We start from the raw sequence: 26,485 nt of genomic DNA, 5'->3' as shown, positions 1-26,485 counted from the left end.
CTGAAAGTGGACACGGGGCTTACTGAAAGTGGACACGGGGCTTACTGAAAGCGGACAGTATCAGGTACAGCAGATACAGCAGTAGAACAGACTCAGGTACAGTAGACAGTAGATACAGCAGTAGAACAGACTCAGGTACAGTAGACAGTAGACACAGCAGTAGAACAGACTCAGGTACAGTAGACACAGCAGTAGAACAGACTCAGGTACAGTAGACAGTAGACACAGCAGTAGAACAGACTCAGGTACAGTAGACACAGCAGTAGAACAGACTCAGGTACAGTAGACACAGCAGTAGAACAGACTCAGGTACAGTAGACACAGCAGTAGAACAGACTCAGGTACAGTAGACAGATACAGCAGTAGAACAGACTCAGGTACAGCAGATACAGCAGTAGAACAGACTCAGGTACAGTAGACAGTAGATACAGCAGTAGAACAGACTCAGGTACAGTAGATACAGCAGTAGAACAGACTCAGGTACAGTAGACAGTAGATACAGCAGTAGAACAGACTCAGGTACAGTAGATACAGCAGTAGAACAGACTCAGGTACAGTAGACACAGCAGTAGAACAGACTCAGGTACAGTAGACAGTAGATACAGCAGTAGAACAGACTCAGGTACAGTAGATACAGCAGTAGAACAGACTCAGGTACAGTAGACACAGCAGTAGAACAGACTCAGGTACAGTAGACAGTAGATACAGCAGTAGAACAGACTCAGGTACAGTAGATACAGCAGTAGAACAGACTCAGGTACAGTAGACACAGCAGTAGAACAGACTCAGGTACAGTAGACAGTAGATACAGTAGTAGAACAGACTCAGGTACAGTAGACACAGCAGTAGAACAGACTCAGGTACAGTAGACAGTAGATACAGCAGTAGAACAGACTCAGGTACAGTAGATACAGCAGTAGAACAGACTCGGGTACAGCAGACACAGCAGTAGAACAGACTCAGGTACAGCAGACAGTAGATACAGCAGTAGAACAGACTCAGGTACAGTAGACAGTAGATACAGCAGTAGAACAGACTCAGGTACAGCAGATACAGCAGTAGAACAGACTCAGGTACAGTAGACAGTAGATACAGCAGTAGAACACTCAGGTACAGTAGATACAGCAGTAGAACAGACTCAGGTACAGTAGACAGTAGATACAGCAGTAGAACACTCAGGTACAGTAGATACAGCAGTAGAACAGACTCAGGTACAGTAGACACAGCAGTAGAACAGACTCAGGTACAGTAGACAGTAGACACAGCAGTAGAACAGACTCAGGTACAGTAGACACAGCAGTAGAACAGACTCAGGTACAGTAGACAGTAGATACAGCAGTAGAACAGACTCAGGTACAGTAGACAGTAGATACAGCAGTAGAACAGACTCAGGTACAGCAGATACAGCAGTAGAACAGACTCAGGTACAGTAGATACAGCAGTAGAACAGACTCAGGTACAGTAGATACAGCAGTAGAACAGACTCAGGTACAGTAGACAGTAGACACAGCAGTAGAACAGACTCAGGTACAGCAGATACAGCAGTAGAACAGACTCAGGTACAGTAGACAGTAGATACAGCAGTAGAACAGATTCAGGTACAGTAGACAGTAGATACAGCAGTAGAACACTCAGGTACAGTAGATACAGCAGTAGAACAGACTCAGGTACAATAGACACAGCAGTAGAACAGACTCAGGTACAGTAGACAGTAGATACAGCAGTAGAACAGACTCAGGTACAGTAGATACAGCAGTAGAACAGACTCAGGTACAGTAGATACAGCAGTAGAACAGACTCAGGTACAGTAGACAGTAGATACAGCAGTAGAACACTCAGGTACAGTAGATACAGCAGTAGAACAGACTCAGGTACAGTAGACAGTAGATACAGCAGTAGAACAGACTCAGGTACAGTAGACACAGCAGTAGAACAGACTCAGGTACAGTAGACAGTAGATACAGCAGTAGAACAGACTCAGGTACAGTAGACACAGCAGTAGAACAGACTCAGGTACAGTAGACACAGCAGTAGAACAGACTCAGGTACAGTAGACAGTACCAGACACACACACACAACACACACACACAGAGTAATGAAGCCGTGGTCTTACCATTCATGGCTGCAGGTGGCAGAGGGGGAGGCTCCCGTTCCTCTACTCAGCCGGCCGGCTCGCAGTCATCTGCAAAACACACACACCCACACTAGTGTCCAAGCACACAAACACAATGAGCAAAACGTCCTCTCATTAATAATGAAGGGAGGGCAGAGCGCTGCTCACCCCAGAAAGAGATAAAGAGAGAGAGAGATAAAGAGAGAGAGAGAGATAAAGAGAGGGGTAAAGAGAGGGAGAGGGGTAAAGAGAGAGAGAGAGGTAGAGAGAGAGAGGGGTAAAGAGAGAGAGAGAGGTAAAGAGAGAGAGAGGTAAAGAGAGAGAGAGAGAGGTAAAGAGAGAGAGAGCGGTAAAGAGAGAGAGAGCGGTAAAGAGAGAGAGAGCGGTAAAGAGAGAAAGAGGGAGATAAAGAGAGAGAGAGATAAAGAGAGAGTACACAGCGGCAGAATACCTGACCACTGTGACTGACCCAAACTTAAGGAAAGCTTTGACTATGTACAGACTCAGTGAGCATAGCCTTGCTATTGAGAAAGGCCGCCGTAGGCAGACAAGGATCTCAAGAGAAAGACAGGCTATGTGCACACTGCCCACAAAATGAGTTGGAAACTGAGCTGCACTTCCCAACCTCCTGCCAAATGTACGACCATATTAGAGACACATATTTCCCTCAGATTACACAGATCCACAAAGAATTTGAAAACAAACCCAATTTTGATAAACTCCCATATCTACTGGGTGAAATTCCACAGTGTGCACTAACAGCAGCAATATTTGTGACCAGTTGCCATGAGAAAAGGGCAACCAGTGAAGAACAAACACCAATGTAAATACAACCCATATTTATGCTTATTTATTTTCCCTTGTGTTCTTTAACCATTTGTACATTGTTACAACACTGTAATATATATATATATATATATATATATATATAAAATATTACATTTGTAATGTCTTTGTTTTAAAACTTCTGTATGTGTAATGTTTACTGTTATTTTTTTATTGTTTATTTCACTTTTGTATATTATCTACCTCACTTGCTTTGGCAATGTTAACACGTTTCCCATGCCAATAAAGCCCCTTGAATTGATTTGAATTTGAATTGAGAGAGAGAGGAGCAGCTGCTCAGTTTCTCATTGGTCAGCAGGTTAACAGGGTTTCTCCTGGCACGGAACCCCAGGGCCACGTCCCACCTCTACAGCTACACAGAGACCCCAGGGCCACGTCCCAACTCTACTGCTACAGAGACCCCAGGGCCACGTCCCAACTCTACTGCTACAGAGACCCCAGGGCCACGTCCCAACTCTACTGCTACAGAGACCCCAGGGCCACGTCCCAACTCTACTGCTACAGAGACCCCAGGGCCACATCCCAACTCTACTGCTACAGAGACACCAGGCTTCACTACAGTACCTGGTTCGAATCCAGGCTATATCACATCCGGCCATGATTGGGTGTCCCATAGGGTGGCGCACAATTGGCCCAGCATCGTCCGGGTTAGGGTTTGGCCGGAGTAGGCCGTCATTGTAAAATAAGAATTTGTTTTTAACTGACTTGCCTCGTTAAATAAAGGTTGAATAAAAATCCCCTTGTTCTCCCCAGCTACAGCAGGATAATGTAACCCGTAAAAGAACCAAACTCAAACACAACATTAACCGACATGAACAAGCCAGCAGCCATTGTAGTGGTTACAGTGGTCAGGAGAACGCATGGCAGACTGGTCTACTATACAGATCAATTACAATTAACAGGAAAAACGTAGAAAACACTGTGTGTGTTCTGCTAACATGGACATTATTTTTCTTTACTGAGAAGCCAGCCAGCCAGCCAGCCAGCCAGAGGAGAAAAGTCCTGGGAAAGTGCAGAGAAAAGGACAGGGCGCGTGAGTTAGGTCTAGAGGTCGACCGATTATGATTTTTCAATACCGATATCGATTATCGGAGGACCAAAATAAGCCGATACCGATTAATAGGCCGATTTTTATATACAGTGCCTTGCGAAAGTATTTGGCCCCCTTGAACTTTGCGACAGTTGTATATCTTTATGTTTGAAGCCTGAAATGTGGCAAAAGGTCGCAAAGTTCAAGGGGGCCGAATACTTTCGCAAGGCACTGTAGGTGCCCTTCTGTGCAAGGCATTGGAAAACCTCCCTGTGGTTGAATCTGTGTTTGAAATTCACTGCTCGACTGAGGGATCTTACAGATAATTGTATGTGTGGGATACAGACGAGGTAGTCATTCAAAAAGCATGTTAAATACTGTCATTGCACACAGAGTGAGTCCATAAAACGTATTATGTGACTTCTTGTTAAGGATTTAGGCTTACAAAGGGGTTGAATACTTAGGCACTGTATGTGGCAGGGACTCCAGAAAATCACAGACTATAAAGGCGAAAACCAGCCAAGTCGCAGACACCAATGCCTTTCTCTCGGATAAGCTAAACACCTTCACCCGCTTCTAGGAAAACACAGTGCCACCGACGTGGGCCCCCACCGCCCACGAGGACTGTCTGCCCACGAGGACTGTCTGCCCACGGGGACTGTCTGCTCACGGGGACTGTCTGCTCACGGGGACTGTCTGCCCACGAGGACTGTCTGCCCACGAGGACTGTCTGCCCACGAGGACTGTCTGCCCACGAGGACTGTCTGCCCACGAGGACTGTCTGCTCACGAGGACTGTCTGCCCACGAGGACTGTCTGCTCACGAGGACTGTCTGCCCACGAGGACTGTCTGCCCACGAGGACTGTCTGCCCACGAGGACTGTCTGCCCACGAGGACTGTCTGCCCACGAGGACTGTCTGCCCACGAGGACTGTCTGCTCACGAGGACTGTCTGCTCACGAGGACTGTCTGCCCACGAGGACTGTCTGCCCACGAGGACTGTCTGCTCACGAGGACTGTCTGCTCACGAGGACTGTCTGCTCACGAGGACTGTCTGCTCACGTTCGCCGTGGCCGACACGAGTAAGACATTTAAGCATGTTAACCCTGGCAAGGCTGCCGGCCCAGACGGCATAACAAGCCGCATCCTCAGAGCTTGTGCAGACCAGCAGGCTGGAGTGTTTACAGACATATTCAATCTCTCCCTATCCCGGTCTGTCGTCCCCTCTTGCTTCAAAATGTCCACCATTGTTCCTGTACCCAAGAAAGTGAAAGTACCTGCCCTAAATGTCTACCGCCACGTAGCACTCAGTTCTGTCATCATGAAGTGCTTTGAGAGACAAGTCAAGGATCATATCACCTCCATCTTACCCGACACCAAACTCATTCCATGGAGGACCGAATGTCTGCAGGTTTTTGCTCCACCCTTGTACTTGATTGAATTAGTCACTAATTAGTAAGGAACTCCCCTCACCTGGTTGTTTAAGTCTTTAAAAAAAAAAAAAATGTTTAAGTAAAACACACAGGCACTTGGCCCACCATGGATTGAGTTTGACACCACTGCCCTAGACCCACAACAATTTACATACCGCCCCAACAGATCCATGGATGTAGCAGTCACACTGCCTTTCCCATCTGGACAAGAAGAATACATATGTAAGAATGCTGTTCATCGACTACAGCTCAGCCTTCAACACCATAGTACCCTCCAATTTCATCACTAAGCTCGGGGCCCTTGGGTCTGAACCCCGCCCTGTGCAACAGAGTCATGGACTTCCTGAAGGGCCGACTCCAGGTGGTACAGGTAGGCAACAAAAGGGGATCAACAAGGGGACCCCACAAGGGTGCGTGCTCAGCCCCCTTCTGCACTCCCTGTTCAGCCATGACTACGTGGCCATGCGCATGTCCAACTCAATCATCAGGTTTGCAGGTAACAGAGGTAGGCCTGATTACCAACAATGACGAGACAGCCTACAGGGAGGGAGGTGGTGAGGGCCCTGGTGTAGTGGTGCCAGGAAAATAACCACTCCCTCAATGTCAACAAAATGAAGGAGCTGATCGAGGACTTCAGGAGAAAGCACGTCCCCAACCACGAGTGGAGGGGGTGAAAAGCTTCAAGTTCCTCCGCGTGCATGTAAAATAGCGGACCCAGAGAAGCCAAGGGAGGTGATAGGTTGGAATGAAGTGGACCCACAATTGTACAAAAACAATACTTGAATTTATTACAGATATAGGGTTTCAGGATACAAGGCTTGTCTCAAACAGTCCATAGCAGCAACATTCAGGACATGAAAACTGACAAAAAATGACAAATGTTGAGTCTAAAACTCAGCGTCTCAAAAGGGTTCCTACTGCATCTAAGTCTGGGCCTAAATGGTAAACAGCATAACTAGGGGATTACCCATTTTCCCAGATCTAAACAGAGCCCAACTCCCCTTACTGGGACTAAATATTGTCTACCAGAACAGCCTAAATCAACTGTCTGTGGAGCACAATGTAAAATGGTGTTCAAATCTCAGCTGAAAGAAAAGGAAAACATGTATCCCCTTTGATCCTCAACCCCACCCACACATATTAACCAATGAGAAGCAGCATTTAATTAGAATAACTTTACTTTGTTAATTAGACCAGGTAACAACTATGGAAAACATGATTCGTTAATTGCATTCATTAGTTTAAAAATCACCATATTTCGTCATGTACAATTTAGTTTAAAAGACAAGAGCTACATCAAATAGAACATGATTCATGTACAATTTAGTTTAAAAGACAAGAGCTACATCAAATAGAAGATGATTAGAACTACTACTGAGGGAGACTAAACGCATGGCTGAACTACATGCTAATTATCTAACACACCACACCTGGTTTAAACCTGAACAACCAACTCGGTAGCAAACAACAAAGGTCAGGAACACCTAAACTGGTAGATAGCCATGCATGGACCTTTGCACTTTATCCAAACCACACATGTATATACATTGAATCATTTAAAGATAATATTAACTTCCATTTTAAAATGGTAATGAGGCCAGACGAAGGCTGCCTCTTCACAGTGCACATCACTGACAACCTGAAAATGGTCCACACACACACACAGACAGTGTGGTGAAGAAGGTGCAACGTTGCGCCTCTTCAACACAAGGAGGCTGAAGAAGTCTGGCTTGGCCCCTAAGACCCTCAGGAACTACTACAGATGCACCATTGAGAGCATCCTGTCGACCTGTATCACCGTCCGAGCTGTACAGAGGGTGGTGAGTCACCGGGGGAACACTGCCTGCCCACCTGGTGTCACAGGAAGGGTAAGGAGATCATCAAGGACACGAGGTCACCCGAGCCACGACCTGTTCACCCCCACTACCATCTAGAAGGTGGAGACAGTACAGGTGCATCAAAGCCTGGGACCGAGAGACTGAAACACAGCTTCTATCTCCAGGCCATCAGACTGTTAAACAGTTATCATCAGCCGGCATCCGCCCAGTACCCTGCCCTGAACATTAGTCACTGTTACTAGCCGGCTACCACCTGGCACTCTACCCTGCACCTTACAGACTGCAGCCCAATGTACATAGAGTCATGGAACACTGGTCACTTTAATGATGTTTACATACAGTTTTACCCACTTTATATGTAAATACTGTATTCTAGTCAAGGCTATATAACTACTGCTGTACACACCTTTTCTATTCATACACTGTCCATACACACCATCATATACATTTACAGTGTATTTACACTGAACAAAAATATTAAATGCAACATGTAAAGTATTGGTCCCATGTTTCATGAACTGAAATAAAAGATCCCAGAAATGTTCTATATTCACACAAAAAAAAGGTTTATTTCTCTCAAATTTTGTGCACACATTTTTTTACATCCCTGTTAGTGAGCATTTCTCATTTGCCAAAATAATCCATCCACCTGACAGGTGTGGCATATGAAAAAGCTGATAAAAACAGCATGATCAATACACAGGTGCACCTTGTTCTGGGGACAATAAAAGGCCACTCTAAAATGTGCAGATGTCACACAACACAATGCCACAGATGTCTCAAGTTTTGAGGGAGTGAGAAATTGGCATGTTGACTGCAGGAATGTCCACCAGAGCGGTTGCCAGCAAATGTAATGTTAATTTCTCTACCATAAGCCGCCTCAAATGTTGTTTTAGAGAATTTGTATTATGTCCTACCGGCCTCACAACCGAAGACCACGTGTATGGCATGTGGGTGAGAGGTTTGCTGATGTCAACGTTGTGAACAGAACAAACCTATCTGTATCAGTGAGAAAGGTGTCCGTGTAGGTGCCTGTCTGGAAAAGAGAAAGGCCTAATCCAGGATGCAAAAAGGTATAGGAAAACATTACTAACAGCCAGGGATCCCCTAGGTCTTTGTGGAGCCTGCTGACACATAACACTGAGCAGCACAACAGGAGAGAATGGGGTCGGACAGGACAGAGAACACAGGCAACTCCATGTTTACAATCCATTTAGAGGAGCGGAGGAGAGGAGACAAGGGCTGGGAATTGCCAGGGACCTCACGATACTATCAGGATACTTAGGTGCCGATACAATATGTATTGCGATTCTCACGTATCTATATGTATTGCGAATCCATACTGCGATTTAGGATGAAGGAGTTTTGGTGCAGGGAATGCCACTTAGCGCGAGCTAACGCCACCTAGCGCTAGCTAACGCCATCTAGCCCTAGCTAAAGCCATCTAGCGCTAGCTAAAGCCATCTAGAGCTCAAAAAATAAGTATATGGATTCTGCACTGACCACATCTTGTGTTGAAAAGGAGAGAATATTGCTACAAAGAGAACAGAGTGACAACTCTGGGCCTGTAGAGATGACATCATCAGAACACCAGTTAACCCTGTCATCATTCTCTGTGGGAGTTCTACTCTACCAACAGGGAATAACACAACACATATCAGGGCTGAGATACAGAGACCGAACAGAAAGGAGAGAGGGTAGGAACAACACACGTCACTGTCCATACCTCTCACTGATCTATTGAGGCAATTCCGTTCGGGGCGATGAGCGCTGACTCAACACACACCTGAGTCATCCTGTCACAGCTCAGGAATGCAGACTGGCAGCTCTGAGAGAGAAATATAGAAAAAAGGAGAAAAAAGAGCTGAGAGAATGAGAGCGTGTAGGGTGGATCGAGGGATACGCCTAGCCGAGACGTGGCCTAAAGCCCATCTCACCATGGTGACATCAGGACTTTAAATGGTGAACTATAGAATCACTGCAACATGAACACAGATTAATGATGTTTACCTTTCTTTCTTTCGGGGCACGCCTCTCCCTCCATTGTTTCACCCTGAAGCCTTTGGGTGAGTTCCATCTAGAAACTCCCTCTACACAGGCCTGTACAGATGATCATTGGGCCTACAGACAGATTAGCTGACAACGTCAGGAAAACGATGCAGGAGTTTCAATGGGGCAGAAGTCTGTTTGTTTGTTGTGATTCTGGACGGCCAGATAAGTTAGCAATATTGACAAGAAACTGTGGGAAATCGTAAGTTTGAGCTAGTTTCATCTGGTTCTTGATACCTTGTCTTGAGGTGTTCTGACTGATACCATGTCTATGCTAATATGGCTCAAATTCACTAGCTAGCTAACCAACAACTGTATCAATGTATTTGAGAATCAACATGTGCTCATTGTGCAAATGTATTTATGTTTTCAATAAACATTGGAGACTAAATATAGTTTACATGACGTCAACAGTCTCTGTGTCTCTCTCTGTCTCTGGTAGTGATGCTACCAGCACCGATATGCTGTAATAGAAATAAGGCCATGCTATTTAAACAAGAATAAATCATCCTCCCTGATCTTAAAAACAGCACTGCAACCCATCTATAGCATATTGATGTGGTCCTTGACATACTGAAGACCTCTCCAGACATTGTAAATATCTGTATATCTGCCTGGACCTACCAGGGATGAAGTTCTCCACAGCCAATCACAGACAAGATGGAGATCAGTGCACAGTTTCCCAAAAGCATCTTAAGGCTAAATGAATCATTTAGCGCAATGGTTCTAACGATGAATTTAACCTTGATCTAGAGAATATTAGGTCACCTGATCCCATCTAGGCTGGATTGGCTATCTGGATGAAGGTTTAATCTGGATTAACGGGTGTGGAACTACTTAAAATCTCTCCCTGATCACAGTCAAAGACCAGAGCTGGAGAACAGCTGGTTACTGTTGGTATAGTTTGGGTTATGGACATTTCCACGGTAATGGAATTGCGTTGAGACTCAAGATTTGTCACTTAAAATGTATTCCAAACATAAACCATTGATTTCAACGTTTAACGAACCATACAACTCTATGCACAAAGACTGTTTTAAACAAATTTACACGGAACATTTTACAAAACCATGTTAACTGGAAGAACTGTGCAAATGCAAAGTTTGGTACGAGAATTTCGGTAAAATCGCTTCGTGTTTGTTTTTTTGTCTCCCCATGTTTTCCAAAAAGTCTAAAATATCTGCTCCGAATTAAGATTGATCGATGTCTTCAGAAAGAATGGGGTGTCAGCTACGACATGACACAAAGGACACAATGGTTATGGAACTAGGTTTACATTAAGTGTTGTGGATTTCCACCCGGTAACAGAATTGCATCATGGGATCTGTACTACATAGATATACATAACGATGGATATGAATGTCATTCTCTTCATGGTGATGTATCCTAAATAAGTCAACAAAAAGGTATAAATATACAATATCCTCCGTTGCATATTTGGGTATTAAACAACACACTGGCTATTATTTTAATGAGTTCTGCCCCCAAAACAAGACCAAATTTGGTTGGTCCACGTAGGACCAAATCTGAACCAATCATAGACCGTCTGTTTCACAAGTTTCAACATCAAAGTACAGCACAGTACAGTAGAGAGGAGTAGAGTTCAGTACAGTACAGCACAGTACAGAACAGTAGAGAGGAGTAGAGTTCAGTACAGTACAGCACAGTACAGAACAGTAGAGTAGAGAGGAGTAGAGTTCAGTACAGTACAGCACAGTACAGAACAGTAGAGAGGAGAATAGTTCAGTACAGTACAGCACAGTACAGAACAGTAGAGTAGAGAGGAGTAGAGTTCAGTACAGTACAGAACAGTAGAGTAGAGAGGAGTAGAGTTCAGTACAGTACAGCACAGTACAGAACAGTAGAGAGGAGTAGAGTTAAGTACAGTACAGTACAGAACAGTAGAGAGGAGTAGAGTTCAGTACAGTACAGAACAGTAGAGTAGAGAGGAGTAGAGTTCAGTACAGTACAGCACAGTACAGAACAGTAGAGTAGAGAGGAGTAGAGTTCAGTACAGTAGAGAGGAGTACAGTACAGTACAGTAGAGAGGAGTAGAGTTCAGTACAGTACAGAACAGTACAGTAGAGAGGAGTAGAGTTCAGTACAGTAGAGAGGAGTAGAGTTCAGTACAGTACAGCACAGTACAGAACAGTAGAGAGGAGTAGAGTTCAGTACAGTACAGTAGAGAGGAGTAGAGTTCAGTACAGTACAGTAGAGAGGAGTAGAGTTCAGTACAGAACAGTAGAGAGGAGTAGAGTTCAGTACAGTACAGTACAGTAGAGAGGAGTAGAGTTTCATCAATCAATCAATCAAATTTATTTTATATAGCCCTTCGTACATCAGCTGATATCTCAAAGTGCTGTACAGAAACCCAGCCTAAAACCCCAAACAGCAAGCAATGCAGGTGAAGAAGCACGGTGGCTAGGAAAAACTCCCTAGAAAGGCCAAAACCTAGGAAGAAACCTAGAGAGGAACCAGGCTATGTGGGGTGGCCAGTCCTCTTCTGGCTGTGCCGGGTGGAGATTATAACAAAACATGGTCAAGATGTTCAAATGTTCATAAATGACCAGCATGGTCGAATAATAATAAGGCAGAATAGTTGAAACTGGAGCAGCAGCAGTACAGTACAGTAGAGAGGAGTAGAGTTCAGTACAGTACAGTAGAGTAGAGAGGAGTAGAGTACAGTACAGTACAGTACAGTAGAGAGGAGTAGAGTACAGTACAGTACAGTAGAGAGGAGTAGAGTTCAGTACAGTACAGTACAGTACAGTAGAGAGGAGTAGAGTACAGTACAGCACAGTAGAGAGGAGTAGAGTACAGTACAGTACAGTAGAGAGGAGTAGAGTTCAGTACAGTACAGTAGAGAGGAGTAGAGTTCAGTACAGAACAGTAGAGAGGAGTAGAGTTCAGTACAGTACAGCACAGTACAGAACAGTAGAGAGGAGTAGAGTTCAGTACAGTACAGTACAGTAGAGAGGAGTAGAGTACAGTACAGTACAGTAGAGAGGAGTAGAGTTCAGTACAGTACAGTACAGTAGAGAGGAGTAGAGTTCAGTACAGTACAGTACAGTAGAGAGGAGTAGAGTTCAGTACAGTACAGTACAGTAGAGAGGAGTAGAGTACAGTACAGTACAGAACAGTAGAGAGGAGTACAGTACAGTACAGTAAAGAGGAGTAGAGTACAGTACAGTACAGTAGAGAGGAGTAGAGTTCAGTACAGTACAGTACAGTACAGTAGAGAGGAGTAGAGTTCAGTACAGTACAGTAGAGAGGAGTAGAGTTCAGTACAGTACAGTACAGCACAGTAGAGAGGAGTAGAGTTCAGTACAGTACAGTAGAGTTCAGTACAGTACAGAACAGTAGAGAGGAGTAGAGTTCAGTACAGTAGAGTTCAGTACAGTAGAGAGGAGTAGAGTTCAGTAAAGTACAGAACAGAACAGTAGAGAGGAGTAGAGTTCAGTACAGTACAGAACAGAACAGAACAGTAGAGAGGAGTAGAGTTCAGTACAGTACAGAACAGAACAGTAGAGAGGAGTAGAGTTCAGTAAAGTACAGAACAGAACAGTAGAGAGGAGTAGAGTTCAGTACAGTACAGAACAGAACAGTAGAGAGGAGTAGAGTTCAGTAAAGTACAGAACAGAACAGTAGAGAGGAGTAGAGTTCAGTACAGTACAGAACAGAACAGTAGAGAGGAGTAGAGTTCAGTAAAGTACAGAACAGAACAGAACAGTAGAGAGGAGTAGAGTTCAGTACAGTACAGTACAGTACAGAACAGAACAGAACAGTAGAGAGGAGTAGAGTTCAGTAAAGTACAGAACAGAACAGAACAGTAGAGAGGAGTAGAGTTCAGTACAGTACAGAACAGAACAGTAGAGAGGAGTAGAGTTCAGTAAAGTACAGAACAGAACAGAACAGTAGAGAGGAGTAGAGTTCAGTACAGTACAGTACAGAACAGTAGAGAGGAGTAGAGTTCAGTACAGTACAGAACAGAACAGAGCGGTAGAGAGGAGTAGAGTTCAGTAAAGTACAGTACAGAACAGAGCGGTAGAGAGGAGTAGAGTTCAGTAAAGTACAGAACAGAACAGAACAGTAGAGAGGAGTAGAGTTCAGTAAAGAACAGAACAGAACAGTAGAGAGGAGAAGAGTTCAGTACAGTACAGAACAGAACAGAACAGTAGAGAGGAGTAGAGTTCAGTACAGTACAGAACAGTAGAGAGGAGTAGAGTTCAGTACAGAACAGAACAGTAGAGAGGAGTAGAGTTCAGTACAGTACAGAACAGAACAGAACAGTAGAGAGGAGTAGAGTTCAGTACAGTACAGAACAGAACAGTAGAGAGGAGTAGAGTTCAGTACAGAACAGAACAGAACAGTAGAGAGGAGTAGAGTTCAGTACAGTACAGAACAGAACAGTAGAGAGGAGTAGAGTTCAGTACAGTACAGAACAGAACAGTAGAGAGGAGTAGAGTTCAGTACAGAACAGAACAGAACAGTAGAGAGGAGTAGAGTTCAGTACAGTACAGAACAGAACAGAACAGTAGAGAGGAGTAGAGTTCAGTACAGTACAGAACAGAACAGTAGAGAGGAGTAGAGTTCAGTAAAGTACAGAACAGAACAGAACAGTAGAGAGGAGTAGAGTTCAGTACAGTACAGCACAGTACAGTAGAGAGGAGTAGAGTTCAGTACAGTACAGAACAGAACAGTAGAGAGGAGTAGAGTTCAGTACAGTACAGAACAGAACAGAGCGGTAGAGAGGAGTAGAGTTCAGTACAGTACAGAACAGAACAGTAGAGAGGAGTAGAGTTCAGTAAAGTACAGTACAGAACAGAGCGGTAGAGAGGAGTAGAGTTCAGTACAGTACAGAACAGAACAGTAGAGAGGAGTAGAGTTCAGTACAGTACAGTACAGAACAGAGCGGTAGAGAGGAGTAGAGTTCAGTACAGTACAGAACAGAACAGAACAGAACAGTAGAGAGGAGTAGAGTTCAGTACAGTACAGTACAGTAGAGAGGAGTAGAGTACAGTACAGTACAGTAGAGAGGAGTAGAGTTCAGTACAGTACAGTACAGTAGAGAGGAGTAGAGTTCAGTACAGTACAGTACAGTAGAGAGGAGTAGAGTACAGTACAGTACAGAACAGTAGAGAGGAGTACAGTACAGTACAGTACAGTAAAGAGGAGTAGAGTACAGTACAGTACAGTAGAGAGGAGTAGAGTTCAGTACAGTACAGTACAGTACAGTAGAGAGGAGTAGAGTTCAGTACAGTACAGTAGAGAGGAGTAGAGTTCAGTACAGTACAGTACAGCACAGTAGAGAGGAGTAGAGTTCAGTACAGTACAGTAGAGTTCAGTACAGTACAGAACAGTAGAGAGGAGTAGAGTTCAGTACAGTACAGAACAGTACAGTAGAGAGGAGTAGAGTTCAGTACAGTAGAGAGGAGTAGAGTTCAGTACAGTACAGCACAGTACAGAACAGTAGAGAGGAGTAGAGTTCAGTACAGTACAGTAGAGAGGAGTAGAGTTCAGTACAGTACAGTAGAGAGGAGTAGAGTTCAGTACAGAACAGTAGAGAGGAGTAGAGTTCAGTACAGTACAGTACAGTAGAGAGGAGTAGAGTATCATCAATCAATCAATCAAATTTATTTTATATAGCCCTTCGTACATCAGCTGATATCTCAAAGTGCTGTACAGAAACCCAGCCTAAAACCCCAAACAGCAAGCAATGCAGGTGAAGAAGCACGGTGGCTAGGAAAAACTCCCTAGAAAGGCCAAAACCTAGGAAGAAACCTAGAGAGGAACCAGGCTATGTGGGGTGGCCAGTCCTCTTCTGGCTGTGCCGGGTGGAGATTATAACAAAACATGGTCAAGATGTTCAAATGTTCATAAATGACCAGCATGGTCGAATAATAATAAGGCAGAATAGTTGAAACTGGAGCAGCAGCAGTACAGTACAGTAGAGAGGAGTAGAGTTCAGTACAGTACAGTAGAGTAGAGAGGAGTACAGTACAGTACAGTACAGTAGAGAGGAGTAGAGTACAGTACAGTACAGTAGAGAGGAGTAGAGTTCAGTACAGTACAGTACAGTAGAGAGGAGTAGAGTACAGTACAGTACAGTAGAGAGGAGTAGAGTACAGTACAGTACAGTAGAGAGGAGTAGAGTTCAGTACAGTACAGTAGAGAGGAGTAGAGTTCAGTACAGAACAGTAGAGAGGAGTAGAGTTCAGTACAGTACAGCACAGTACAGAACAGTAGAGAGGAGTAGAGTTCAGTACAGTACAGTACAGTAGAGAGGAGTAGAGTACAGTACAGTACAGTAGAGAGGAGTAGAGTTCAGTACAGTACAGTACAGTAGAGAGGAGTAGAGTTCAGTACAGTACAGTACAGTAGAGAGGAGTAGAGTACAGTACAGTACAGAACAGTAGAGAGGAGTACAGTACAGTACAGTACAGTAAAGAGGAGTAGAGTACAGTACAGTAGAGAGGAGTAGAGTTCAGTACAGTACAGTACAGTACAGTAGAGAGGAGTAGAGTTCAGTACAGTACAGTAGAGAGGAGTAGAGTTCAGTACAGTACAGTACAGCACAGTAGAGAGGAGTAGAGTTCAGTACAGTACAGTAGAGTTCAGTACAGTACAGAACAGTAGAGAGGAGTAGAGTTCAGTACAGTACAGAACAGTACAGTAGAGAGGAGTAGAGTTCAGTACAGTAGAGAGGAGTAGAGTTCAGTACAGTACAGCACAGTACAGAACAGTAGAGAGGAGTAGAGTTCAGTACAGTACAGTAGAGAGGAGTAGAGTTCAGTACAGTACAGTAGAGAGGAGTAGAGTTCAGTACAGAACAGTAGAGAGGAGTAGAGTTCAGTACAGTACAGTACAGTAGAGAGGAGTAGAGTATCATCAATCAATCAATCAAATTTATTTTATATAGCCCTTCGTACATCAGCTGATATCTCAAAGTGCTGTACAGAAACCCAGCCTAAAACCCCAAACAGCAAGCAATGCAGGTGAAGAAGCACGGTGGCTAGGAAAAACTCCCTAGAAAGGCCAAAACCTAGGAAGAAACCTAGAGAGGAACCAGGCTATGTGGGGTGGCCAGTCCTCTTCTGGCTGTGCCGGGTGGAGATTATAACAAAACATGGTCAAGATGTTCAAATGTTCATAAATGACCAGCATGGTCGAATAATAATAAGGCAGAATAGTTGAAACTGGAGCAGCAGCAGTACAGTACAGTAGAGAGGAGTAGAGTTCAGTACAGTACAGTAGAGTAGAGAGGAGTAGAGTACAGTACAGTACAGTACAGTAGAGAGGAGTAGAGTTCAGTACAGTACAGCACAGTACAGAACAGTAGAGAGGAGTAGAGTTCAGTACAGTACAGTACAGTACGAGAGGAGTAGAGTACAGTACAGTACAGTAGAGAGGAGTAGAGTTCAGTACAGTACAGTACAGTAGAGAGGAGTAGAGTTCAGTACAGTACAGTACAGTAGAGAGGAGTAGAGTACAGTACAGTACAGAACAGTAGAGAGGAGTACAGTACAGTACAGTACAGTAAAGAGGAGTAGAGTACAGTACAGTACAGTAGAGAGGAGTAGAGTTCAGTACAGTACAGTACAGTACAGTAGAGAGGAGTAGAGTTCAGTACAGTACAGTAGAGAGGAGTAGAGTTCAGTACAGTACAGTACAGCACAGTAGAGAGGAGTAGAGTTCAGTACAGTACAGTAGAGTTCAGTACAGTACAGAACAGTAGAGAGGAGTAGAGTTCAGTACAGTAGAGTTCAGTACAGTAGAGAGGAGTAGAGTTCAGTAAAGTACAGAACAGAACAGTAGAGAGGAGTAGAGTTCAGTACAGTACAGAACAGAACAGAACAGTAGAGAGGAGTAGAGTTCAGTACAGTACAGAACAGAACAGTAGAGAGGAGTAGAGTTCAGTAAAGTACAGAACAGAACAGTAGAGAGGAGTAGAGTTCAGTAAAGTACAGAACAGAACAGTAGAGAGGAGTAGAGTTCAGTAAAGTACAGAACAGAACAGTAGAGAGGAGTAGAGTTCAGTACAGTACAGAACAGAACAGTAGAGAGGAGTAGAGTTCAGTAAAGTACAGAACAGAACAGAACAGTAGAGAGGAGTAGAGTTCAGTACAGTACAGAACAGAACAGTAGAGAGGAGTAGAGTTCAGTAAAGTACAGAACAGAACAGAACAGTAGAGAGGAGTAGAGTTCAGTACAGTACAGTACAGAACAGTAGAGAGGAGTAGAGTTCAGTACAGTACAGAACAGAACAGAGCGGTAGAGAGGAGTAGAGTTCAGTAAAGTACAGTACAGAACAGAACAGTAGAGAGGAGTAGAGTTCAGTAAAGTACAGAACAGAACAGAACAGTAGAGAGGAGAAGAGTTCAGTACAGTACAGAACAGAACAGAACAGTAGAGAGGAGTAGAGTTCAGTACAGTACAGAACAGTAGAGAGGAGTAGAGTTCAGTACAGAACAGAACAGTAGAGAGGAGTAGAGTTCAGTACAGTACAGAACAGAACAGAACAGTAGAGAGGAGTAGAGTTCAGTACAGTACAGAACAGAACAGTAGAGAGGAGTAGAGTTCAGTACAGAACAGAACAGTAGAGAGGAGTAGAGTACAGTACAGAACAGAACAGAACAGTAGAGAGGAGTAGAGTTCAGTACAGTACAGAACAGAACAGTAGAGAGGAGTAGAGTTCAGTACAGTACAGAACAGAACAGTAGAGAGGAGTAGAGTTCAGTACAGTACAGAACAGAACAGTAGAGAGGAGTAGAGTTCAGTAAAGTACAGAACAGAACAGAACAGTAGAGAGGAGTAGAGTTCAGTACAGTACAGAACAGAACAGTAGAGAGGAGTAGAGTTCAGTAAAGTACAGAACAGAACAGAACAGTAGAGAGGAGTAGAGTTCAGTACAGTACAGCACAGTACAGTAGAGAGGAGTAGAGTTCAGTACAGTACAGAACAGAACAGTAGAGAGGAGTAGAGTTCAGTAAAGTACAGAACAGAACAGAACAGTAGAGAGGAGTAGAGTTCAGTACAGTACAGAACAGAACAGTAGAGAGGAGTAGAGTTCAGTAAAGTACAGAACAGAACAGAACAGTAGAGAGGAGTAGAGTTCAGTACAGTACAGCACAGTACAGTAGAGAGGAGTAGAGTTCAGTACAGTACAGAACAGAACAGTAGAGAGGAGTAGAGTTCAGTACAGTACAGAACAGAACAGAGCGGTAGAGAGGAGTAGAGTTCAGTACAGTACAGAACAGAACAGTAGAGAGGAGTAGAGTTCAGTAAAGTACAGTACAGAACAGAGCGGTAGAGAGGAGTAGAGTTCAGTACAGTACAGAACAGAACAGTAGAGAGGAGTAGAGTTCAGTACAGTACAGTACAGAACAGAGCGGTAGAGAGGAGTAGAGTTCAGTACAGTACAGAACAGAACAGAACAGAACAGTAGAGAGGAGTAGAGTTCAGTACAGTACAGTACAGTAGAGAGGAGTAGAGTACAGTACAGTACAGTAGAGAGGAGTAGAGTTCAGTACAGTACAGTACAGTAGAGAGGAGTAGAGTTCAGTACAGTACAGTACAGTAGAGAGGAGTAGAGTACAGTACAGTACAGAACAGTAGAGAGGAGTACAGTACAGTACAGTACAGTAAAGAGGAGTAGAGTACAGTACAGTACAGTAGAGAGGAGTAGAGTTCAGTACAGTACAGTACAGTACAGTAGAGAGGAGTAGAGTTCAGTACAGTACAGTAGAGAGGAGTAGAGTTCAGTACAGTACAGTACAGCACAGTAGAGAGGAGTAGAGTTCAGTACAGTACAGTAGAGTTCAGTACAGTACAGAACAGTAGAGAGGAGTAGAGTTCAGTACAGTACAGAACAGTACAGTAGAGAGGAGTAGAGTTCAGTACAGTAGAGAGGAGTAGAGTTCAGTACAGTACAGCACAGTACAGAACAGTAGAGAGGAGTAGAGTTCAGTACAGTACAGTAGAGAGGAGTAGAGTTCAGTACAGTACAGTAGAGAGGAGTAGAGTTCAGTACAGAACAGTAGAGAGGAGTAGAGTTCAGTACAGTACAGTACAGTAGAGAGGAGTAGAGTATCATCAATCAATCAATCAAATTTATTTTATATAGCCCTTCGTACATCAGCTGATATCTCAAAGTGCTGTACAGAAACCCAGCCTAAAACCCCAAACAGCAAGCAATGCAGGTGAAGAAGCACGGTGGCTAGGAAAAACTCCCTAGAAAGGCCAAAACCTAGGAAGAAACCTAGAGAGGAACCAGGCTATGTGGGGTGGCCAGTCCTCTTCTGGCTGTGCCGGGTGGAGATTATAACAAAACATGGTCAAGATGTTCAAATGTTCATAAATGACCAGCATGGTCGAATAATAATAAGGCAGAATAGTTGAAACTGGAGCAGCAGCAGTACAGTACAGTAGAGAGGAGTAGAGTTCAGTACAGTACAGTAGAGTAGAGAGGAGTAGAGTACAGTACAGTACAGTACAGTAGAGAGGAGTAGAGTACAGTACAGTACAGTAGAGAGGAGTAGAGTTCAGTACAGTACAGTACAGTAGAGAGGAGTAGAGTACAGTACAGTACAGTAGAGAGGAGTAGAGTACAGTACAGTACAGTAGAGAGGAGTAGAGTTCAGTACAGTACAGTAGAGAGGAGTAGAGTTCAGTACAGAACAGTAGAGAGGAGTAGAGTTCAGTACAGTACAGCACAGTACAGAACAGTAGAGAGGAGTAGAGTTCAGTACAGTACAGTACAGTAGAGAGGAGTAGAGTACAGTACAGTACAGTAGAGAGGAGTAGAGTTCAGTACAGTACAGTACAGTAGAGAGGAGTAGAGTTCAGTACAGTACAGTACAGTAGAGAGGAGTAGAGTACAGTACAGTACAGAACAGTAGAGAGGAGTACAGTACAGTACAGTACAGTAAAGAGGAGTAGAGTACAGTACAGTAGAGAGGAGTAGAGTTCAGTACAGTACAGTACAGTACAGTAGAGAGGAGTAGAGTTCAGTACAGTACAGTAGAGAGGAGTAGAGTTCAGTACAGTACAGTACAGCACAGTAGAGAGGAGTAGAGTTCAGTACAGTACAGTAGAGTTCAGTACAGTACAGAACAGTAGAGAGGAGTAGAGTTCAGTACAGTACAGAACAGTACAGTAGAGAGGAGTAGAGTTCAGTACAGTAGAGAGGAGTAGAGTTCAGTACAGTACAGTACAGCACAGTACAGAACAGTAGAGAGGAGTAGAGTTCAGTACAGTACAGTAGAGAGGAGTAGAGTTCAGTACAGTACAGTAGAGAGGAGTAGAGTTCAGTACAGAACAGTAGAGAGGAGTAGAGTTCAGTACAGTACAGTACAGTAGAGAGGAGTAGAGTATCATCAATCAATCAATCAAATTTATTTTATATAGCCCTTCGTACATCAGCTGATATCTCAAAGTGCTGTACAGAAACCCAGCCTAAAACCCCAAACAGCAAGCAATGCAGGTGAAGAAGCACGGTGGCTAGGAAAAACTCCCTAGAAAGGCCAAAACCTAGGAAGAAACCTAGAGAGGAACCAGGCTATGTGGGGTGGCCAGTCCTCTTCTGGCTGTGCCGGGTGGAGATTATAACAAAACATGGTCAAGATGTTCAAATGTTCATAAATGACCAGCATGGTCGAATAATAATAAGGCAGAATAGTTGAAACTGGAGCAGCAGCAGTACAGTACAGTAGAGAGGAGTAGAGTTCAGTACAGTACAGTAGAGTAGAGAGGAGTAGAGTACAGTACAGTACAGTAGAGAGGAGTAGAGTTCAGTACAGTACAGCACAGTACAGAACAGTAGAGAGGAGTAGAGTTCAGTACAGTACAGTACAGTACGAGAGGAGTAGAGTACAGTACAGTACAGTAGAGAGGAGTAGAGTTCAGTACAGTACAGTACAGTAGAGAGGAGTAGAGTTCAGTACAGTACAGTACAGTAGAGAGGAGTAGAGTACAGTACAGTACAGAACAGTAGAGAGGAGTACAGTACAGTACAGTACAGTAAAGAGGAGTAGAGTACAGTACAGTACAGTAGAGAGGAGTAGAGTTCAGTACAGTACAGTACAGTAGAGAGGAGTAGAGTTCAGTACAGTACAGTAGAGAGGAGTAGAGTTCAGTACAGTACAGAACAGAACAGTAGAGAGGAGTAGAGTTCAGTACAGAACAGAACAGTAGAGAGGAGTAGAGTACAGTACAGTACAGAACAGAACAGTAGAGAGGAGTAGAGTTCAGTACAGTACAGAACAGAACAGTAGAGAGGAGTAGAGTTCAGTACAGTACAGAACAGAACAGTAGAGAGGAGTAGAGTTCAGTACAGTACAGAACAGAACAGTAGAGAGGAGTAGAGTTCAGTAAAGTACAGAACAGAACAGAACAGTAGAGAGGAGTAGAGTTCAGTACAGTACAGCACAGTACAGTAGAGAGGAGTAGAGTTCAGTACAGTACAGAACAGAACAGTAGAGAGGAGTAGAGTTCAGTACAGTACAGAACAGAACAGAGCGGTAGAGAGGAGTAGAGTTCAGTACAGTACAGAACAGAACAGTAGAGAGGAGTAGAGTTCAGTAAAGTACAGTACAGAACAGAGCGGTAGAGAGGAGTAGAGTTCAGTACAGTACAGAACAGTAGAGAGGAGTAGAGTTCAGTACAGTACAGTACAGAACAGAGCGGTAGAGAGGAGTAGAGTTCAGTACAGTACAGAACAGAACAGAACAGAACAGTAGAGAGGAGTAGAGTTCAGTACAGTACAGTACAGTAGAGAGGAGTAGAGTACAGTACAGTACAGTAGAGAGGAGTAGAGTTCAGTACAGTACAGTACAGTAGAGAGGAGTAGAGTTCAGTACAGTACAGTACAGTAGAGAGGAGTAGAGTACAGTACAGTACAGAACAGTAGAGAGGAGTACAGTACAGTACAGTACAGTAAAGAGGAGTAGAGTACAGTACAGTACAGTAGAGAGGAGTAGAGTTCAGTACAGTACAGTACAGTACAGTAGAGAGGAGTAGAGTTCAGTACAGTACAGTAGAGAGGAGTAGAGTTCAGTACAGTACAGTACAGCACAGTAGAGAGGAGTAGAGTTCAGTACAGTACAGTAGAGTTCAGTACAGTACAGAACAGTAGAGAGGAGTAGAGTTCAGTACAGTACAGAACAGTACAGTAGAGAGGAGTAGAGTTCAGTACAGTAGAGAGGAGTAGAGTTCAGTACAGTACAGCACAGTACAGAACAGTAGAGAGGAGTAGAGTTCAGTACAGTACAGTAGAGAGGAGTAGAGTTCAGTACAGTACAGTAGAGAGGAGTAGAGTTCAGTACAGAACAGTAGAGAGGAGTAGAGTTCAGTACAGTACAGTACAGTAGAGAGGAGTAGAGTATCATCAATCAATCAATCAAATTTATTTTATATAGCCCTTCGTACATCAGCTGATATCTCAAAGTGCTGTACAGAAACCCAGCCTAAAACCCCAAACAGCAAGCAATGCAGGTGAAGAAGCACGGTGGCTAGGAAAAACTCCCTAGAAAGGCCAAAACCTAGGAAGAAACCTAGAGAGGAACCAGGCTATGTGGGGTGGCCAGTCCTCTTCTGGCTGTGCCGGGTGGAGATTATAACAAAACATGGTCAAGATGTTCAAATGTTCATAAATGACCAGCATGGTCGAATAATAATAAGGCAGAATAGTTGAAACTGGAGCAGCAGCAGTACAGTACAGTAGAGAGGAGTAGAGTTCAGTACAGTACAGTAGAGTAGAGAGGAGTAGAGTACAGTACAGTACAGTACAGTAGAGAGGAGTAGAGTACAGTACAGTACAGTAGAGAGGAGTAGAGTTCAGTACAGTACAGTACAGTAGAGAGGAGTAGAGTACAGTACAGTACAGTAGAGAGGAGTAGAGTACAGTACAGTACAGTAGAGAGGAGTAGAGTTCAGTACAGTACAGTAGAGAGGAGTAGAGTTCAGTACAGAACAGTAGAGAGGAGTAGAGTTCAGTACAGTACAGCACAGTACAGAACAGTAGAGAGGAGTAGAGTTCAGTACAGTACAGTACAGTAGAGAGGAGTAGAGTACAGTACAGTACAGTAGAGAGGAGTAGAGTTCAGTACAGTACAGTACAGTAGAGAGGAGTAGAGTTCAGTACAGTACAGTACAGTAGAGAGGAGTAGAGTACAGTACAGTACAGAACAGTAGAGAGGAGTACAGTACAGTACAGTACAGTAAAGAGGAGTAGAGTACAGTACAGTAGAGAGGAGTAGAGTTCAGTACAGTACAGTACAGTACAGTAGAGAGGAGTAGAGTTCAGTACAGTACAGTAGAGAGGAGTAGAGTTCAGTACAGTACAGTACAGCACAGTAGAGAGGAGTAGAGTTCAGTACAGTACAGTAGAGTTCAGTACAGTACAGAACAGTAGAGAGGAGTAGAGTTCAGTACAGTACAGAACAGTACAGTAGAGAGGAGTAGAGTTCAGTACAGTAGAGAGGAGTAGAGTTCAGTACAGTACAGTACAGCACAGTACAGAACAGTAGAGAGGAGTAGAGTTCAGTACAGTACAGTAGAGAGGAGTAGAGTTCAGTACAGTACAGTAGAGAGGAGTAGAGTTCAGTACAGAACAGTAGAGAGGAGTAGAGTTCAGTACAGTACAGTACAGTAGAGAGGAGTAGAGTATCATCAATCAATCAATCAAATTTATTTTATATAGCCCTTCGTACATCAGCTTATATCTCAAAGTGCTGTACAGAAACCCAGCCTAAAACCCCAAACAGCAAGCAATGCAGGTGAAGAAGCACGGTGGCTAGGAAAAACTCCCTAGAAAGGCCAAAACCTAGGAAGAAACCTAGAGAGGAACCAGGCTATGTGGGGTGGCCAGTCCTCTTCTGGCTGTGCCGGGTGGAGATTATAACAAAACATGGTCAAGATGTTCAAATGTTCATAAATGACCAGCATGGTCGAATAATAATAAGGCAGAATAGTTGAAACTGGAGCAGCAGCAGTACAGTACAGTAGAGAGGAGTAGAGTTCAGTACAGTACAGTAGAGTAGAGAGGAGTAGAGTACAGTACAGTACAGTACAGTAGAGAGGAGTAGAGTTCAGTACAGTACAGCACAGTACAGAACAGTAGAGAGGAGTAGAGTTCAGTACAGTACAGTACAGTACGAGAGGAGTAGAGTACAGTACAGTACAGTAGAGAGGAGTAGAGTTCAGTACAGTACAGTACAGTAGAGAGGAGTAGAGTTCAGTACAGTACAGTACAGTAGAGAGGAGTAGAGTACAGTACAGTACAGAACAGTAGAGAGGAGTACAGTACAGTACAGTACAGTAAAGAGGAGTAGAGTACAGTACAGTACAGTAGAGAGGAGTAGAGTTCAGTACAGTACAGTACAGTACAGTAGAGAGGAGTAGAGTTCAGTACAGTACAGTAGAGAGGAGTAGAGTTCAGTACAGTACAGAACAGAACAGTAGAGAGGAGTAGAGTTCAGTACAGAACAGAACAGTAGAGAGGAGTAGAGTACAGTACAGAACAGAACAGAACAGTAGAGAGGAGTAGAGTTCAGTACAGTACAGAACAGAACAGTAGAGAGGAGTAGAGTTCAGTACAGTACAGAACAGAACAGTAGAGAGGAGTAGAGTTCAGTACAGTACAGAACAGAACAGTAGAGAGGAGTAGAGTTCAGTAAAGTACAGAACAGAACAGAACAGTAGAGAGGAGTAGAGTTCAGTACAGTACAGCACAGTACAGTAGAGAGGAGTAGAGTTCAGTACAGTACAGAACAGAACAGTAGAGAGGAGTAGAGTTCAGTACAGTACAGAACAGAACAGAGCGGTAGAGAGGAGTAGAGTTCAGTACAGTACAGAACAGAACAGTAGAGAGGAGTAGAGTTCAGTAAAGTACAGTACAGAACAGAGCGGTAGAGAGGAGTAGAGTTCAGTACAGTACAGAACAGAACAGTAGAGAGGAGTAGAGTTCAGTACAGTACAGTACAGAACAGAGCGGTAGAGAGGAGTAGAGTTCAGTACAGTACAGAACAGAACAGAACAGAACAGTAGAGAGGAGTAGAGTTCAGTACAGTACAGTACAGTAGAGAGGAGTAGAGTACAGTACAGTACAGTAGAGAGGAGTAGAGTTCAGTACAGTACAGTACAGTAGAGAGGAGTAGAGTTCAGTACAGTACAGTACAGTAGAAAGGAGTAGAGTACAGTACAGTACAGAACAGTAGAGAGGAGTACAGTACAGTACAGTACAGTAAAGAGGAGTAGAGTACAGTACAGTACAGTAGAGAGGAGTAGAGTTCAGTACAGTACAGTACAGTACAGTAGAGAGGAGTAGAGTTCAGTACAGTACAGTAGAGAGGAGTAGAGTTCAGTACAGTACAGTACAGCACAGTAGAGAGGAGTAGAGTTCAGTACAGTACAGTAGAGTTCAGTACAGTACAGAACAGTAGAGAGGAGTAGAGTTCAGTACAGTACAGAACAGTACAGTAGAGAGGAGTAGAGTTCAGTACAGTAGAGAGGAGTAGAGTTCAGTACAGTACAGCACAGTACAGAACAGTAGAGAGGAGTAGAGTTCAGTACAGTACAGTAGAGAGGAGTAGAGTTCAGTACAGTACAGTAGAGAGGAGTAGAGTTCAGTACAGAACAGTAGAGAGGAGTAGAGTTCAGTACAGTACAGTACAGTAGAGAGGAGTAGAGTATCATCAATCAATCAATCAAATTTATTTTATATAGCCCTTCGTACATCAGCTGATATCTCAAAGTGCTGTACAGAAACCCAGCCTAAAACCCCAAACAGCAAGCAATGCAGGTGAAGAAGCACGGTGGCTAGGAAAAACTCCCTAGAAAGGCCAAAACCTAGGAAGAAACCTAGAGAGGAACCAGGCTATGTGGGGTGGCCAGTCCTCTTCTGGCTGTGCCGGGTGGAGATTATAACAAAACATGGTCAAGATGTTCAAATGTTCATAAATGACCAGCATGGTCGAATAATAATAAGGCAGAATAGTTGAAACTGGAGCAGCAGCAGTACAGTACAGTAGAGAGGAGTAGAGTTCAGTACAGTACAGTAGAGTAGAGAACAGAACAGTAGAGAGGAGTAGAGTTCAGTACAGAACAGAACAGTAGAGAGGAGTAGAGTACAGTACAGAACAGAACAGAACAGTAGAGAGGAGTAGAGTTCAGTACAGTAC

General features: G+C 43.8%; 1 protein-coding gene across 3 annotated transcripts in view; it reads right to left on the bottom strand.

The window, feature by feature from the left end:
• The window catches only part of LOC110504245 (intersectin-2), a 102,333-nt gene that overhangs the window by 52,303 nt on the left and 23,545 nt on the right, over positions 1 to 26,485 (bottom strand). For 2 of the 3 annotated variants that reach the window (XM_036962231.1, XM_036962233.1), the window contains exon 2: positions 2,114 to 2,182. In XM_036962231.1, the coding sequence (XP_036818126.1) occupies positions 2,114 to 2,120 (7 nt within the window). In that variant the 5' untranslated portion in view covers positions 2,121 to 2,182. Of the gene's footprint in view, positions 1 to 2,113; positions 2,183 to 8,985; positions 9,088 to 26,485 lie in introns of all 3 variants that reach the window. The other variant, XM_036962232.1, reaches the window with a different exon arrangement.

This window comes from Oncorhynchus mykiss, chromosome 25 (genome assembly GCF_013265735.2).
Source record: "Oncorhynchus mykiss isolate Arlee chromosome 25, USDA_OmykA_1.1, whole genome shotgun sequence".
In the NCBI taxonomy this organism is placed as follows: Eukaryota; Metazoa; Chordata; class Actinopteri; order Salmoniformes; family Salmonidae; genus Oncorhynchus; species Oncorhynchus mykiss.
Note: the sequence above shows the minus strand (reverse complement) of the source record. Positions and strands in the feature narration are given on the sequence as shown.